This window comes from Rhinolophus sinicus, chromosome 9 (assembly GCF_057876585.1).
Source record: "Rhinolophus sinicus isolate RSI-liver-muscle chromosome 9, RSI-T2T, whole genome shotgun sequence".
NCBI lineage: Eukaryota > Metazoa > Chordata > Mammalia > Chiroptera > Rhinolophidae > Rhinolophus > Rhinolophus sinicus.
The window spans coordinates 12000499-12017818 of record NC_142509.1 but is presented as its reverse complement, the minus strand read 5'-3'; the positions used below and the strand labels follow the sequence as shown (position 1 = coordinate 12017818).

Below are 17320 nucleotides of genomic sequence, written 5' to 3'. Positions count from 1 at the left end.
CAAATCTTTCCTGAATATTCGCGCCCATGCGCGTGATTTCTGTAAGTGACCCTAGACTTAGAAATGTGAGGTGGTCTGTTTTGTTAGTAACCCTCCGCCCCTGTTGGTCGCTTTTGTCTTAAATACTGGACCGGCTTTCCTGTTTGTGAGCGTCCCCTGACTTGAAAGCCAGCTGGGCTGGTGGACTGGTCACCGATGGTAGCCGGCATTAGCTCCTGGTTAGCAGCCCTGCCCAGTCTGGGAAAGGGAGAGGCAGGGCAGTCTCTGGTAAGCCAGGAAAGAGGGTGTGTGTAAGTGCGTGGGCTGGGGTAAGCTGTCCCTAGCTAGGCCCGTGGTGAGAGGGGAAAGGGGAAAGGGGAAGGGGAGGAAGTGGAGTGAGGGGAGAGACGGGGCTGGAAAGGAGAGCGAGGGCAAGGGTTTTCCCCTTCCCAACTCTGGGACAGTTTCCATTTGTAGCAGGCCTCACCACAGGCTCTCTATCAATTTGTCTCAATGCAAACATTCCAAATATTCTCTTTGGCTGCTCGTGAAAACAATGTGAGCTGCCAGGATCAAACCATCTTTCCAGATGTCTGGTGGTAACCACATTAAACAGCACAGACTTGTTTACTGTTGTGTTTGGTTAGGGCTTTTCCCCCTTTGGGATTTAAAAAAGCAGCAGCAGCAGTAGAGTTGAGCATCAAACCCAGAGTTACATAAGTGGGCACACTTGCCCACCAGAATGTCAACACTGGATGGTGGGGGTCTCATATTCCCTTAGAGGCTGTTCAGAGTGGTGGGTGGGTTCTTTGTTGTGAGGGGAGGAACTTGTGAATGGACAGGAGGTCCTCATGGAGGGCCTGATAAATAGCAAAAGACATGGCACGAGTGCCAGCGGGTGAGTCACAAATTGGTGACAGTTATGCCTATGCCAGCTGCTCTCCCTACCACCATCTTCTGAATTACGAAATTGCCATAGCTTTGGTTTTACAGGCAGAAACAGAAAGTGTTTTTGAGTTCCACACCTAAAACAGGAGGGCAAGTCTTCATTTCAAACTAGTTCTATATTGAGAACTCCCAATGGGAGAGGCAGCTCCTGCTAAAAGGAGCTGGGGGGTGCTAGTGATGTTGGGGTGATTGTAGTGATCAGTGCAGTGCAGACAACCTGTCATTTGCCAGGCTGAATAGGAGCTGGGAAGAGAAACCTAGCCAACGTTTCTGCCACAGAAGAGCCTTCTCAAGCACTAGGAGGAGCGTGTGTAGCAGGGTGTGGGGTGGCCATTAAGGGCCTCGCTGTTTGCCCAGCACCAGGAAGGGGGCCTCCCGATGGTGGAGGCAGAGTCCTTTCTGACTGAAAGAGGGGCAATGTGGCTGGGGGTGCCGGGTTTCTGGTCAGGTCCGGGTGGGAAGCGGTCTCCCCGCACCCTCCTGAAAGCTCTGTTGTCGTTTGAAGGTCGGCAGAGTCTGGGCTGAAAAGGAAACAATTTGGGGTTTGAAAGGATGTAATTCATTCTTCCTTTCCCTTTAACCTCTTTCCTCTCTGGAAAGCATGTGGAAACTCTGAAGGGAAGAGTGAGAGAGAAGGCGGCTGGGCCGAGGGGAGGAAAGGGTTAAGCCTGATTTCTTTTAATTGAACTCCAGAACTGGTGGCCCCAGGCAAAGGGGGGGACTGACCCCGCTAGCGGTAACCAGATGTGGCCGTCCCAGGGGAGCCCCGGAGCAGACCCCTGGATTGAGAAGCAGACAGGAGGTGGGGGGGGGGTCGGCCCGGCCCCCAGTCCACCCCCTTCCCCCACTCCCCCATACACACACCGAGTCTCAATTGCTGGCAGGCTGCACCCGCCGCTCCAGGTCTGGTCACGTTCAGACCCGTGTCTGTATTCGAACCCAAAATTGGAGCTGAATTGATGAGACTAATTTCGAGAGGAGGGTGGGGGGAGGGAGGGAGGGAGGGAGGCGAGCGAGCTCTCGGGCTCAATTGCTCCTGAAGAAATAAAGAATTAATAAGTCACCTTTTTCGCCGCTGTGGACACCCTTTTGAAATTTTTTTTTCTTTTCGATTGACTCGGATCTCCTCTGGATTTTTTTTTCCTTCTTCCCCGGGTGGACTCTTAAATAAAAGTGAAAAAGTCCAAAGCGTGGTCTGGAGAGCGTGGACAAGGTAACCTGTTTTGGAGGTCTGGGAGAAGGGAGTCAGACCGAGAGCGCCCAGGAGTCCCCTCGCTGCTCCCGGACTCCTGAGGGTGCCCCAACTGAAGCTTCCGTCGGCACTGCAGGGGGACCAGGGCCTCCGGGTGGCGGGGACCGACCTGGAGGGCGAGGGGAGGCCGGCCTCACGATGGGTGGGGATGGTGGTCCGGAGCCCGGGCCCTGAGGTCTTTCAGCGAGAGAAGTCTGAATCTGGGCTGCGATGTTGGGTGCTGCGCTCTGGAGACCTGCTGACCAGCGTCCCACTGGAGTGTAGGTTTCCTGGTGCCGGGGTGGCATTGCATAGGCGGCTCTGGCCTGGGCGCCTGGGCGCTTGGGCTTGGGCAACCGGGTCCGGGTAAGCGCCAGGGGTTTGACCCTAGAGGGCGCGGATAGGTGGCCTGGGGTGCCGCTGGTCCCCGCCCTCGGCAGGCGCCGGGAGCTCTCCAGAAGCAGAGGGTCGAAGCGCGCCTCCAGGAGGGCGCCGCTCTGCTAACAATGAGCTGGGAGTCGAGTCCGCGCCCCCGACGGCCCGCGTCGATCCGAAACCGCCCCGAACCCGCGTCGCTGTGTGGGTGAGCCGCTCGGGGAGTCGGCGGCGACTGAGCAGCCCAGCTCCCGAGTGGAAAAATTCCCATTGGATTCATTTTGCAATGGTTGGTTTGCTTCGGTCTGCGTCTGGATCTTCCCGGGCAGTAGTAGGCTCTAGGTTATCCCCAGCCGGAGTAAACTCTCCCGCCTCCCCCGCCCCCCCCGCAAAAAAAAAAAAAAAAAAGTTTGACTCCGGCTGGAAAAAGCATTAATGAACGTATCTGTGGGAAGAAACGGAAAGTGAATGAGTCAGGAGGGCCACCTTCGGCCAACGGCCCCGGGAAAAGGAAGGAGGCCAAAGGCGTTTGGGTTTGGACTTTGGGAGAAGGTGTTGGGGCGGGGGTGGGTGGGGGGATGCAAACTGCAGGAATCAGGGCGCGGGCCCCGGGCGCGGACCCAGGCATTGTTCCCAGCTCGCTCTTATCTCCCAGGAGCAAGTATCCTGTGTGCGCAGTGCATGGATGTATCTGGGCATCTCCGCGTATATTTATATAGTGTGTGTGATGCGAAAAGCAGGAGCAGCAGCGGGGAGGAAGAGGGGGTGTAGGGGGAGGGAAGACGGGGGAGAGCAGAGAGAGGAGAGCGCGAGACAGAGGAGAGAGAGAGAGAGAGAGAGAGAGAGAGAGAGAGAGAGAGAGAGAGAGAGATAGGACTTCCTCCCCGATTCGCAAAGTGAAGTCACTTCCCAAAATTAGCTGAAAAAAAGTTTCATCCGGTTAACTGTCTCTTTTTCGCTACAACAACAAACGTGCACAGGGGAACGCGAGCAGGGCGCTCGCGGGGGGCAAGCAGGGAGGGCCCAGGGCGCCGGGGAGGCCGCGCCCCGCTAATCCGAAAAGGCTGCGAGGTCAGGCTGTAACCGGGTCAATGTGTGGAATATTGGGGGGCTCGGCTGCAGACTTGGCCAAATGGACGGGACTATTAAGGTAAGAGACCGCGCGGTGGGCGCGGAGCCGCGGGGCTGGCCAGGGAGGCGGTGCGGCGGTGCGGCGGTGCGGCGGGCAGGCTGGGCGCCGGGCGCCGGGGTCCTGGAAGACGTGGCCACTCTCAGTTGCTTCCGCGCCCGTCTTCACGCCGTCTCCTCCCGCGTGCGGGTGGCCAGTCTCACTAGCTGGGGCGACTCGCCGGGCTCCCCACCTAGGGCGATTTACCCCGCACCCCTTGCCCCAAAGTGGAGCCCGGCCCCCTCCCTTCGCGCGGCCACAGGGCTGCGGGCGGGGCCGGTATGAATCCTGTAGACCCCCAAGCGGATCGGAGCAGGGGTCTGGAGTCCTCTGGTCCACCACTCCCACCCGCAAGCAGGGCACCCTGGCCCAGCGCTGGGCACTCGCTTGCGGCGGGCTTCCTCTCGAACCCGAGGCCGGAGGCGGTGGGGCCGGGAGCTGCAGCCGCCACCAGCTCGGGTCCCTGCCTGGTGGGCCCTGGGACGGGCAAGTGGATTGGTTACAGGGGGATCGGGGTGCAAGTGTGTGTTTCTGGGCTCTGTCTGAGAGGGCTCCTCCAGATGGAAGCCCTGTTTACATGTCAGCGCAGGCTGGTTTCCCTTCCTCTTGGTATTTCTGTTGCCGGTTCTCGGCGCTCCGAGGCGCCGGCTCCCGGGACTAACGGGCCGGCCTCCCAGCTTCCTCTGCAGGGGCAGGACGTTTCTTCCTAGCCTGGGTCCGCGCTGCGCCCGGAGCCTGGCTCTCTCACAAGGTGCCACCGCAGGCAGTTGCTCCGGGGAGAGGCTTCAGGGATCTTCTCAAAGATGGTCCCGCGCCCTTCCGAGCCGCTTCCCCTAAGGTGGCCGGCCAAACCTTGTCCCCAACCATTACCCTCACCCCACACCCCATACCTGGGTCTAGGTTGCAAAGTGCAGCCCAGAGGGACTGCTTACTGAGGGTCTGGGTTTTCATGCCCGACCTCAGAAGGGTGACTGCCTTCTCCCTCTAGAAGGGGAAGTGGGGCCAGAAGCAGAGAGTAGGGACACCCCCTAACGCTACTGGCCTTAGAGGAGCGAGGGGAATGAATGGGACCTGGAGTCGGCTGGGCTGCGAGGCTGTCGTGCAACACCAAGCAGGAGTCGGTCTGGAAAAACTATTAGGCTGGTGAAGTGAGGACTGGCAGAGCCCGCCATTCCCCCAGAACCGAAAGGAATCGACTCCTCGCTCAGGGCTGACTGAGTAAGAGAAGCCTGAGCTTGGAGAATTCAAAAGATTTTGATCATTTGGGTGGGGTAGTGGTTTTTATTTTCTAAGGTTTCTTTCTTTTTTTTCTTTTTTTTTTTTGAAAGTTTGAAATATGCTGACTTAGGTAAAAGGCGCCAACAGAAAGAACTTGAAAATCTGGAGATGAGATAACTGATTGTAATGGGTTAAAGGGTGCCTCTGTGAGCCTGGGTTCCTCAAGTTTAAAGTGTGAGGGTGAGGAGTGGGTGAGAGAGGATTCCTGTAGCCAGGGTGGGGTGGTCCTTGAACATTGTGTGCTTGTTTTTCTTCATGTTGGTGTGTGCGTGCAAGTATCTCTGTATCTTTGGTTTAGGAGTAAGATGCTCCACTCTAGAAAACTCCCCCTTGTTTGGTTATTTACCACTTACCCAGAAGGCGCCCCTCTGATCCAGAAGGGTGGTAAGATGGCTCCAGGGTCTTGGTGTGGACACTCTAAGGAGAAGTGAAGCAATTTCTCCATGATGCTCAGACCTCTAAGCACAGGCCCTGAGCAAAGGGAGGAAGCTGTGGTCTGTGTACCCAGGATGTGCTAACCTCTTTAGATACACACACACACAGGGATTGGCATGGCAGGCAGTAAGAACAGGCTCAGACCAGGACTCTGGCACTTTGTGCCAAGGGTGGGAATGAAGGTCTTCTTTTTCATGTGGGCGATGGGAGCCTGTGAGTCCCTCCAAACCCTCCACAGGAGCACCCTTGTTTCTCATCCAGGTGATCTGCCTGTACAGACCCACCCACAGAGCAGTGACTTTTCAAGCTACCTTCAGTCCCCAAAGTTCTGAAGGACTGAGTCTTTAAGTGTATACTTCGTTACTTAAGTTGTGTGAAAGCCACAGTTTCCTGTTCATGTGTGACCTTTGGATCTTGGGGCTTCTGGACCCCACTCCCTCAATAGTTTATACATTGTCCTTGGAGAAGAGAGTGGGCAAGGAGAAGTCAGCTAACTTCTGGTCTCTGTGTGACAATGCACAGTTCATTAAATCTGAGCTTCAAAATCTTTGCAAAAATGAAACAGTGGGACTAAATCACCTCTACAATAGTATCTTTCCCAATCCTCTCTATTCCTAAAATATTATGTTTATATGCTCTTACAAGAACATATACTGACATATCTATGAAATTGTTCTATACTGAGAGGTCTGAAGATACTATATACCATATCTAATCTGCAGACACAAATCCAGAATGTGTTTTCCCAGTTTTAATGGCCTTGAAAAATCATCTTTGAGTAATTCTGGGATGTGATTTTTATGCACCTGCATGTTTTTTCCTCAAATATAAGGCATGTCTAAATTTCAAAATGCCTGTCAGCCTCAGCACTGAAGAGGTATTTTGTCCAGGGTGCCAAAGAAGTCTGGATTTCTTTGCAGAAGTCCTTTATTTTGTGCATAATTCCATCTGATTACAAAATCTCAGTCTTATTGCCCTTGTTATATGTCCCTCTGTACCATGTTCTCTTCTCATATCCAAGAATGTCCCTGGGAAGGTTCTGAGCATCATGTTGGGAACACCGAAGTGTGCGGGGCCATTCCACTCTTTTTCTGCCACAGACAGTTAACCTGCAGTATTAAACAACACCCTACCCCACCCTTGCTCCCCGAAGTGATATTATCAGTGTTGAAAAGCACGTGATATTGGTTGCTGCTTTAAGAAATGACCTGGTTTCAAAAACTGCATCTTAGTTCTAAAAAGTCTTCAATCGAGTCTAATTATTTCATCTGTGGAAGCTTGATTCAATGCACTGGTGCCATTAAAGATGGCGAAAGAATCAGAGAAGATGCAGACATGGAGAATGAAATAGGGAAACAAACAGCAGACTTGGAGTCAGGAAACGTGGGTTCATTCTCAGCTCTGCTACTTAGTTACTGATTGCCCTACAGCAAGGCACTTAGCTTCTTGGATCTCAGTTTCCTCATCTATAAAATGGGGCCAAAGTATCTTGACATAAGTCACTGCAAGGATTAAGTAAAGTCTGGTACCTTAGTTAATGCACACTGATTTAATTTCTCCTTGGGGATAGGGTTTCTGGGGTTTGATTGGTCAGAAAATTAGATTATAGGTTTGGATTTGCCATAATGCATATTTCATTAATTCAACAAATATTAATTATATGTTTCTTATGCTCCAGGGCTCAAAACTCATGCTTTATGTGTTGAGAATACAACAGGGATCAAAACACTGCTGGAATTTACGCTCCAGTGGAAGTGACAGACACATAGATAAAAATTCTGTGTCCAGAGATGACATCTTCTGAAGAACAATAAAGCAGGTTAGGGGATAGAAAGTGATGTTGTTGTATCAGCCAGAAAGGTTGGGGAAGGTGCTTCGGACAAAGTCCGATTGAACAGAGCTATTCAGTTTTCATCCTTTACCTCAGGAAAGAGCAGCACCACTCAGCCAGCAAATTATGGAAGAACAAAACAGGAAAGAAAGGTTGGGATTAACGCTGGGTTCTGCAAACCAGCAGAGTCCCCATGCCAAATAGACCCAGGAGAGCAGGTTATCATTGTTCATTGGCAGGGCAGGGCTTGTGCAGTGGGGACTAGAGTGGTCTGGGGGGGTGGGGGTTATAAGGGGGACAGCAGCGGGAAGAATACTTGGGAACAGAGAGTTTACTTCTGTCTTCAAAAAGGGATGTTGCCTTCACTTTGGAGAATGAATCCCGCCCCCCCCCACATACACATTTTTACCTTCATATCACCAAGATTCATTTATCTGTCCCCACGACCACGTAGAATCGCTTCACTCAGGTAATCACCAAATGGTGAATTGGTAATGTTTTGGTTTATTTTTGTGAATAATTTCTACCAGAAAAACTGCCTTCTACTTCTGCTCTTATTCAAATTTAAGTTTATAGATTTGCAACTTCAGAGATTATTTAGCTTGATAGTCTCATGTTATAGGTGAGAAAACTGAGGCCCAGAATTGTTTAATGAACCACACAGACAACTGAGTCAGGGTGAGAATTAAGGACTCATAACTGTCAGGCTAGTGTTCTTTCCACTATACTATGAAGATTGCATTCTCTTTCATTACATTATTATGAATTATAGAATCCTGGAGGCAGTGTGTGTGTGTGTGTGTGTGTGTGTGTGTGTGTGTGTGTCAGAAAAAGACAGAGACAGACAGAGACAGAAAAAGACAGACAAAAGCATTTAAAAGAAAATCATGGAGAATCAGACATGTTGGACTAAACACACTTCTGTTATTTAATGAAAAATGTATTACTATCATCTTGAATTAGTTCCATACTTTTAAAAAATTCCAAATTTTCATAGGATTTTTACATAACTGTTTTCCAAAATAAATTCTTCTTTTCTTGTAGACAAACAGGAGACAACAAAAAATACAGTATTTTACTTAACTAGCCAATAGGCCCCTCTGCAGACCAGGGTTCAGGTGGGCTGAACTCCTATTTCAATTATTTTAATAATTGTATATTTGACTATTGAAATATAATATATTCAGATGCATTAGAACATATCTTATGGACCTACCTTCTAGGCTGTATAGTAAGTAGGTCTTGAAAAACAACACATTAAATAAGATATTGGATTTCAATGTCTTCTTCTGTTTGGTGTCAACCAATTACCTTGGCATTGGTTTAAAAAAGTAGTTGATTTAAACCAAGCCCATTTTCTAGAACTGTAACATTAGTCTAATGTTAATACTGAGTTGCCCCAGGGGGAAAAAATGGGAAAATATTTATGATGATGAGCCTCCAGGCAGGATTTCTAATGGACTGAGAGCTCTATCCTGCCTCAAACTTCAAAAAGTATCCCCAAATTATAAGTCAACATTCAGGTCATTGCCAAAGTCCTAGTGTTCTCTGGGGGAAGTTTCATTCCATCTGAAGCAGCTTGACAGACAGATATGCAGACAAGCAACCAACTGTCTAGGGTTAGAATTGAAAATCTGCTATTTTCGCTAACTGTAAACAACCAGATGCATTATGAAGGTATAGAATAATGTTTTTGTTTTGATTTGTTTTGAATAGCATCACTTTCTTTTTTTTTTTTTTGGCTTGTACTTAAGACAGTTTTTCTAAGTCTATCTTTTGCTTGTTGTTTTGACAAATTAAGGCTAAAGGACATTGGCCACTGTGTACACACACACACACACACACACACACACACACACACACACACTCGTCAACCAGCCATAGTACGTAGTTTTTTAGCAATCTCAGAGCTGTGCAGGTGTCTTTTCCTCTGCAGAAGACTACACCCTGTTTCATTTTCTGTTGCTTTTATGATTTATATCTATAGTGTTCATCTCATTCATGTGTTAACTCATCAGTGGGATGATATTACTAAGTGATGTCACTCTAATTCTTCTATTGACCTGGTAGACCCAACATTAGTAGCCTGTGTACTTTGAGTTATTTCCCAAGAGACAATGAATGGAGTTTGTCTATCCTCACATTGTCACCCATAGGGCCAATATTGTGGAAGTTTGACAGAATTAGGCAACCTATGGAATAACCCTGTGCAAAGCTGGCTGGCCTTATGGGAATCTGTAACCTTAGCCGCATTGGAATCATAAATGGATGCCGGCCATATTGATGCAAGTCAGTAAGGTCAACTGCATGGCTGTTATGTGTGACTGAACTAGGTGACTAAGTACTGTCAAGATACAAGGTTGGTGGCAAAAGGGCTGCTGTCCTGGGGACCCGGTAGGAGGATAAGCCATGTATGTGTGCAGCAGAATACAGTAAGTGTTATGTTAGCCTCAAGGAAAGGAAGAGCAGTTTCAAATGGAAAGATAGAGAGACCTGATAACAGTAGTTATTTATATAGTCCCTTCTGTTTACAAAAGACTGTCACATACACCCTTGCACCTAATCCTCACAACAGCCCTATGGGAGGTAATATTGTCACGTCTCTCTTTTATATGGGAGAAACTAAAGTTCAGAGAGGTTAAGTAACTTGCCTAAGATGACAGCTAATAGGCGATGGAGTTGGGTTTCAAGCTCAGTGTTTCTGATTCCGGAATATTTGCTTTGTCTACACATAAGCCACACTGCCTATTAGCATAAGTGGATAAATGGACCTGGACGGTGGCTTTGAAGGATGGGTAGACTTGCACAGGAAGATATGGTTCAGTCTTTCTAGGAAAGTGGAATACTTTGGTATGCGTGTAGGGTACATAGAAAGGAAAGATTGGGTGGAATTGGATTATGTGGCACTTTAAATACCATAACAATGAATTTGGGTTTTATAAAATATATAGAGAAGAGGAATCACAAAATTTCTAATAGAGAGAGATGATCAAGAGAACTGTACAAATCTCTTAGGAACCAAATCCTTCCTATTCTCACCCTTCTCCTTAGGAAAGGGAGATGGGAGTGACTCCATTGCTTATCAGAGACCACAAGAGATGAATAGCAGACAAAATTAAACAACCAGTGATAGGTTCAGGCAACTAGACCATGCTGTCCGTTGTCTTTAAAGATATGTTTATTAAATATGGAGTCTGGGGAGGGAAGAGAAACTCTATTTCACCAGCTCCCATAAAGATGTGATTATCCTTTACCTCCAGTGTTCTGGAGATTCCACCATAAGTTATCTTTTCAATTGGGCCATCTCTCCTGGGCTACTACTTTAGTTCCTTTTGAGAATGAGTAGGCAGATACTAATTGAGAAGAGACAAAAGGAAAGGTTGTTTCCCTGAGATGCAAATAAAACTTCTATGGAAATTCAGACGTACTTTCATAGGTTGGTTGGGTCCATCACCTCACTTAAAAATACTGACTCTTCACCCAAGCAAACCCAAAACTCAGAAAGTTATCATCATCATCCAATTAGGATCAGAGATGAAGTGTTCAAATTCTTTTTTAGATAACTCAGGTCAACTTTACAGCAGCTTAAAAATTGCTAATACCTACAAAAATGAACCAAGATGCTGAAATATTTAAGGTAGTTCCCATCTTTGGGGAACAATGTACCTGCCATTGAGTTCAGGATCAAAATTGCAGAGTATGTAATTTTTTAAGCCACCTCCGAGAGAATGCAGACTTGAAAACTGGAATGCCTTCCCAGCAGCAGGGTCCATTTACTCAGACAGTACTATGCGTCCAAGGTAATGAAAGACCTTATGTCACATCTCAGTGCACACATGCAAGAGGCCAGAATTACAGGTGCCATGGGAGCTTTAACCCTACATTTCTAGACATGTGCGGGTTTCACATGTCTACTGGAATCTAACCTTCCAGTAGCAGAGTGTTAGGTCTGCATATAGGGTGTTCATTGATTTTATGTGCAAAGGAGTCTGAGAGTGAATGATTTTGCAGTATTGTTCATGTAGCAGGAAGGTGAAAACAGGTTAATATAATAAAATTACTCAGCTTATGAGTTGTCTTTAAGATAATGTTGTTAAAATCTATATAAATGCACATATTTAGATTGAAATTTTTATGTTTGATGAGTCATTATCACTTAATTCATACTCATTCATTTACTCATTCAACCAAAAGTTGAACACTGCCAGGCACAATTCTCACAGAACTCCATATAAATGAACGAGAACAAGATGCCTATACCACTATTTCTTCCAGACCTCTAGAGAGCAAAGATTTCTCTGCTTTCTGATGTTAAGTTCTGACTTTTGGCTATTCCAAAAGAAGCAATACTCATTGGGGGAAATCTTTATTTGTAGTTTTTTATTATATGGAAATTTAGGCATATTTTCCTAAGGGTAACACAGAGCTTATAATTTTTCCTTTTTCTTTGCCCCTTCATTCTTGGTGATACTAGTTCACTGTATGGGCATTTTTCGAAAACTAAGGCGTGCCAAGGAAACTCCTTCTTATTCTCCCTTTCTCAGCTTTAGTTCCTCTTTTCATATATTAATATAGAGAAAAATACCATAAATAAAGGGAAAAGATAAATGAGCCCTGAGAAGGAACATTTCTCATGCACACAACAAAGGGCAAATGTCTTAGTATACAAAGACTACTTACTAATCAACAAGAAAAGGGTAGACCACTTTGAAGAAAAATAGGCCAAAATGCTATGCATAGACAAGACTAGAAAAAGAAATACAAGTGGCCAATAAATGTATGAAAATAATCTCAAGTACATGCATAAAGATATTTAACTAAAATAATGAAATTCAAATGTTTATCACCTATGAGGATAGCAAATATTAGAACTGCTTAATCATGCCTTATATTAGAAAGACTAAGGGAATGTGTCCCTCTCTTACCCGACTGGTGGGAACATAACTTGCTACAATTACCCTGGAGTGCAATTTGGAAACATCTATTGAGATGTTAAATAGTGATACAAATTTGATAATAATTTCAATTCTAAAAATTTATCTTACAGATGTGTTCCCTCAGATACCAAAGATATATGCACAAGATGTTTATTATAATGTTGTTTGTAATGGTAAAAATTGGAAAGACTCTAAATGTCCACCAATAAGGGACTAGATAAAAAAATTATGGAAGATTCATGCCACTGATAAATGGAATAAAATCAATTGTCTACACTGATTTAGAAAGTTCTCCAAGGGTTAGTATTACATGGAAAAAAGCAGGTTATGAAATATGTTTTCCCATTTCCGTAAAAAAAAAATTGAAAATACACATACTCGTATATATGATTATTTATACATAGATGATTTCTGGAAGGATAGTCAAGAAGCTATTAACAGTAGCTGCTTCTGGGCAGGGAGAAGTAGATTTTTACTTTTCATACTATAAACTTATGTAGCATTTGATTTTTAATCACTAGTATATATTACTCTTATAATTTAAAAAACGGATGTAAAAAATAAAGAGAGACTATTAGAAATAGACTTATAAAAAAATGGGCTGAGCACCACCATTCTAGCCCAAATGTGCAGATCTTGGAGACGTTTTGATCCTATTTTATAGTAAATATAGAGAAAATCTGTCCAGTCTAGGATCGGGAGACCTGAATGGTAGCCCTAAACCCCTTCTCCCAAATGACCTATGAGCTCTTAGGCAAGTCACTTCACTCCTTCGGTATTTGTGTAAAATTTCTCATGTTAAAGCTTTTCTTGTGTATAAAACGAAGGTATGATTTCAAAATTTCCTTTTAACTCTTATGTTTATGAGACTCGGATCCCAAACTGGCTTTTAAAACATTTCTTATTTGGGGGTATGGATGATTGAACCTCTCATAGAAGTTCTACCTGGGCACATGAGGCTCTTCTACACAATCCCAGTCCTAAATTATAGCGTGATCTTCAAGGCCAGTTCAAGGCTGGGGCTCTTAGGAGGTGCTTTGTGAATTTCTGTGAGCTGGTTATTCTTATTACCAAGTGACACTGGAGCTGTGCTAATTCCTTTACATTAATGCAAACTAGGAATAGGGCCTGACTCTGCTTTGGGATCTTACACTCGTTTCCAAAATTTGGTCTCATGTAAAACCCAAAACACATTTGGCCCCAAGAGCTTTTCCCCTGGACTTTTAAAAAATCCTGTTTAATTGAAGGGAAATTGAATTTGTCTGTTTTTGATTCATTTACACTTAAGTTAAAAACAACAACAACAACAACAACAACATTTTGAGGACTTATTTGATGTCCTAGAAGAACTTGAGCCTCTTAATGAGTATTCTGGAAGGCTTGTTTTCTTCTTATTAAAACAGGAAGTGGTGCTGTGCTATGGACAAACATAGTCTACCCCGAAAGGCCCCAATTCAGTTTGAAACTGTATCACCCACCATTTTGCATAAGCCCCAGTGGCCTTAGTGAAGGCCTTTCTATCCCTGCTTCTCACCTAAGAGCAAGAGCCTTACTTACCTTCCATCAAAGGTTCTGTAAGTCTTACTGTGTGCCAATACTATTTTAACCTTTGCAGACATACTCACATTTGATCCTTGTAACAATGTTATGATGCATGTATTATTTTCACTTTGGAGAGGTGAATTTACTTACCCAAGCTCATTCAGGTATAAAGTGGAAAAGCAATTGTTTGACCCTAATCCTGTTTGCCTCCAAAATTCATAGAGCTTAGCCACTGTGATACGCTGCCAGATGGACACACACATCCATGAGGTTTAGGCTCCAAACCTAACCCATCTATTGAGGACCATGTAGGTTTTGTTGTTGTATGTTTTGTCCTCCAGTCTAAGTGACCCCCACCCACAGTCTGTACCCTTCAGATTTATGGCATTGGTCAGTCTCCACCACCCTTTATGAAGAAGGCCTCAGCCCTATACTTCCCAGGTAAGAGGCTGCCGGGCTTGTGTACTGGGCAGCAGACAAGCAAAGATGAAACCAACAGGTTCTGTTTAATTGTAACGAGCTGATGAGATGATAAAAAGAAAAACGTTTGTAGCTCAATAGAGAATAGCATGTTCTTTGACTTGACAATGCTTCCACTTCCACCCTCCTACCTCTTCTCTCTCTCCTTTTCTCTTTTGCTCTAACACTTGTTCTATTTTTCATTCTCATACACACACACACACACACACACACACACGCACGCACTTTAAAAAAACAAATGGTGGTAGGGGGGTTTCTAAAAAACAAAGAAGGGAATGTTTTGCAAGGCTAAAAGGAAATCATCGAGAAAGGCTAACTTCAGGCTCCAGTTTCTCCTGAATAGCATTTCTTGTTATTTCAAGGCTGATTGACTTATAACTGCATCCACAGCCACCTCACATCAGTTCCTTTTATCAGCCCAAGTGAGACTTCCTGTGGACTGGCCCAGCTTCCTGATGTATTTCCTTTTTCCTTTGGCAGAACAAAGAAAACCATAGCTCCTGGGATCCTTGGGACCAAACATAATTTACCACTGAAGAGCCTATTATTTTAAATTTTTCATTCTCGATGGGTAGGGCCAAGTGCCTGCCTTTGCATTTTTCCACAGCATTCTGTACAGCATCATGATGGATGCCATCAAGACATTGAATCCACATGTGTTCACACTTCCTTTATTCATCGGCCTTATTCCTTGACCATTGTCATAGCGCTCCTGGGGAACCAAAGATGGCAGTTTCCGTCGGAACCCCCGAGGCCTCTAAGCAATCGTGCAGCCACCCAAATGTTACTGAGGCAGCTTTTACTCTTTACTAGGATCACTGATTTAGAATGAAAAACTGTCGAAACTGAAGTGTAGTTCCCCTGGCAAGAGACAGGTTTCTAAGGCACGAGGGATAATGCATCATGGCTAATTCATACTGATTCAATCCAACCCAGTGCTCAGTGTAACCATCTCGAGATGAAAATGGGTTGGACGAGTGTTCTCAAAGAGGAAAGTAACTTGGAAACTATATGGCAGGAGGGGCATGTGTGAGGGGGGGTGTGGGCATGACCGGGGTGCAGAGCCTCCCATAACCTGCTTTGGTGACGCCAAGGGGAAGGTTTAGAGTGACTGCATCTACATGTGTGAGCAGGAGATCTTTCTTTTCCTGGCACTGTACTCGGTCACCAGCCCTCTACCCAGGTCCATGACTAGTCAGGAATCCTAGAGCGAAGATCCATGTCATCTCTCACACAACTCTCCCAGCCCTGCTAATGCCCTTTGTACTGAACCCATATTCTGGCACTGGCCTTCTCCACAAAAAGAGCATATTGGGTCAAAGTGCACAAGTAATCCAGCTCAAGCAGGGTCTTTGGTGGAAAATAGGCCTTCCCTAGAAGCCAGGGATTTGAGGGGCCCTGTGCTTTCTGTACTCTTTTAGAAAGGGGAGAGGGAAAGAGCAGACTGCTTTTCTGGAATGTCCTTTCAGGAAACTGGCATGAGGAGAATTTTCCCAAGGTGCCTCAAAGAAGGTATCCGGGCACATGGATTTGCTGTGGACACTAGGGCCTCTCAGCAATTCCTTCTGGAAATTTGTGGATCTCTATATACTCACTGGGTCTGCAGTGTGGTAAAGGAATACTGTGGCCACCCCTCCTTGCCTTCCCAGAGTTAGCCCCCGAAGATTGTACAGACAAAGCTATGATGAAGCAGTGGGGCAAGGTTTTAGCTCATTGGAATTAATCATTCCTTCCCGTAAGTTTGGACTGGGTATGACCCAGACTCTTGTCTGCCCGGAGCACCCTTTTTTTGATTCTTAAACCCTGTGTGTATTTCATGGGAAATTTCACACGCCTGTTTCTGATTCATTTCCAATTAAAGGCTCAAAATGCTGGTTTTGTAAGAGCTCTTTGATGATTCAGATTCTTGTTGGTTCCTTTTTTTTTTCATCCTAAAAGTCCACAGAATTTAATAAATGTTGTTCAGACATTTGCATGCTTAATTGTTCAAAATAATTGGAAACAGGAGAGAATGTTTTCCTAGTGAGCTCAAAACATGCACATTTGTAAGGGGGAGAGACAGATGATACCTCAGTGAAGGTGAACTCCTGTAGAAAACTAAGGGCTATTACTGAAGGCGGGTCCCTCGGTGTGCCCATCGCAGGGAGGGAGGGGTGGTTCTGAGCTCACATTCTCTGGAAAGGTCAGGAGAGTGTTACATGAAACATAGGTCCCTCCTAATACAGCCGATCAGCATCAACAAGCTGTCAGTTGAGTGGTCATTCTCATCAGAGATGGAACAGGTAGAGTGGAATTTTCCAGATGCTAACACTACTTTCAACTCCCTTCTGACTGGAAAGAGGGAGTTGTCTGCAATTACAACAAGCCTCATTCTCCACCTCCTTCCTCATACTCATTAAAATGCTTTGATGATGAACCTATCTGGGTATACCTCTGCACTAAATGCCAACGAGACTAGCAAAGCACATCCATGCTCCCTGGGAGAGGTCCCAGATTTAGTGTATGTATTGCCCTTTGAAGTGCTAGAGTGGGCAGAGGGTTTGGGTAATCTAAGTTCTGGTTTTGCCTCAGGGTGACTGAATAACAGTTACTCAGGCAAGTTACTCTCCCTTTCTTAACCTCAGTTTCTCCATCCATTCAAAAGGATTAAGCCTAATAGTAACACAATCTTCTCCCATGGATCTGGTAAAAATCTGGAGTGATGAGTTGCTTCAAGTTTCTTGAAGAAAGGCATTAATTAAGTACAGTAATTTGAATAACTCTTGGCTAGCTCATTACATGGTTTTTCTGGTTGTCAATCGTAAATCATGAACATTTCCGTTTCTGAGCCTTGTTTGGATGTTTTACTAAAGACAGATCATCCCTCTCTCTTTATTGTCAGGGGCTAGTTAGTAATATTCAGTCAACCAGACTAACAAAATCTAACTTTGTGTTCACTCAACGTAACATGGGAATGTTATGTGCTGTGTCGTGTTTCTTGCCTAAAAGAGGTGACACAAAAATTTTATTAAGGCTGGCAATGACATGTGGAGTGTTTTGCAAATTATTGTGATGGTGGCAGAATGGTTCTGTGAAAGTCATGTGCAATTTAAAGTATGAAAATCTAGGTTTAAACC

General features: G+C 45.5%; 1 protein-coding gene and 1 long non-coding RNA gene across 6 annotated transcripts in view; one reads left to right on the top strand and one right to left on the bottom strand.

Annotated features, from left to right (window-relative positions):
- FLI1 (Fli-1 proto-oncogene, ETS transcription factor) overlaps positions 1 to 17320 on the top strand; it is a 121235-nt gene that overhangs the window by 5579 nt on the left and 98336 nt on the right. Inside the window, exon 1 of one of the 5 annotated variants that reach the window (XM_088800832.1) lies at positions 2005 to 2140. The exons of 2 other annotated variants lie outside the window; for them this stretch is intronic. Coding sequence is in view for 2 of the 3 variants with exons in the window: in XM_019714819.3 (XP_019570378.1) it covers positions 3666 to 3683 (18 nt within the window). In the remaining variant the exon portion in view is untranslated. Of the gene's footprint in view, positions 1 to 2004; positions 2141 to 2697; positions 2823 to 3276; positions 3684 to 17320 lie in introns of those variants that run through there. 2 more of the 5 variants (XM_074321948.2, XM_019714819.3) reach the window with 2 other exon arrangements.
- On the bottom strand, positions 588 to 2497 carry LOC109436304 (uncharacterized). Its single transcript, XR_002136081.3, has 2 exons — positions 1992 to 2497; positions 588 to 1448 (listed from the first exon to the last, which is right to left on the bottom strand). It is a non-coding gene; the product is annotated as an uncharacterized LOC109436304 (long non-coding RNA).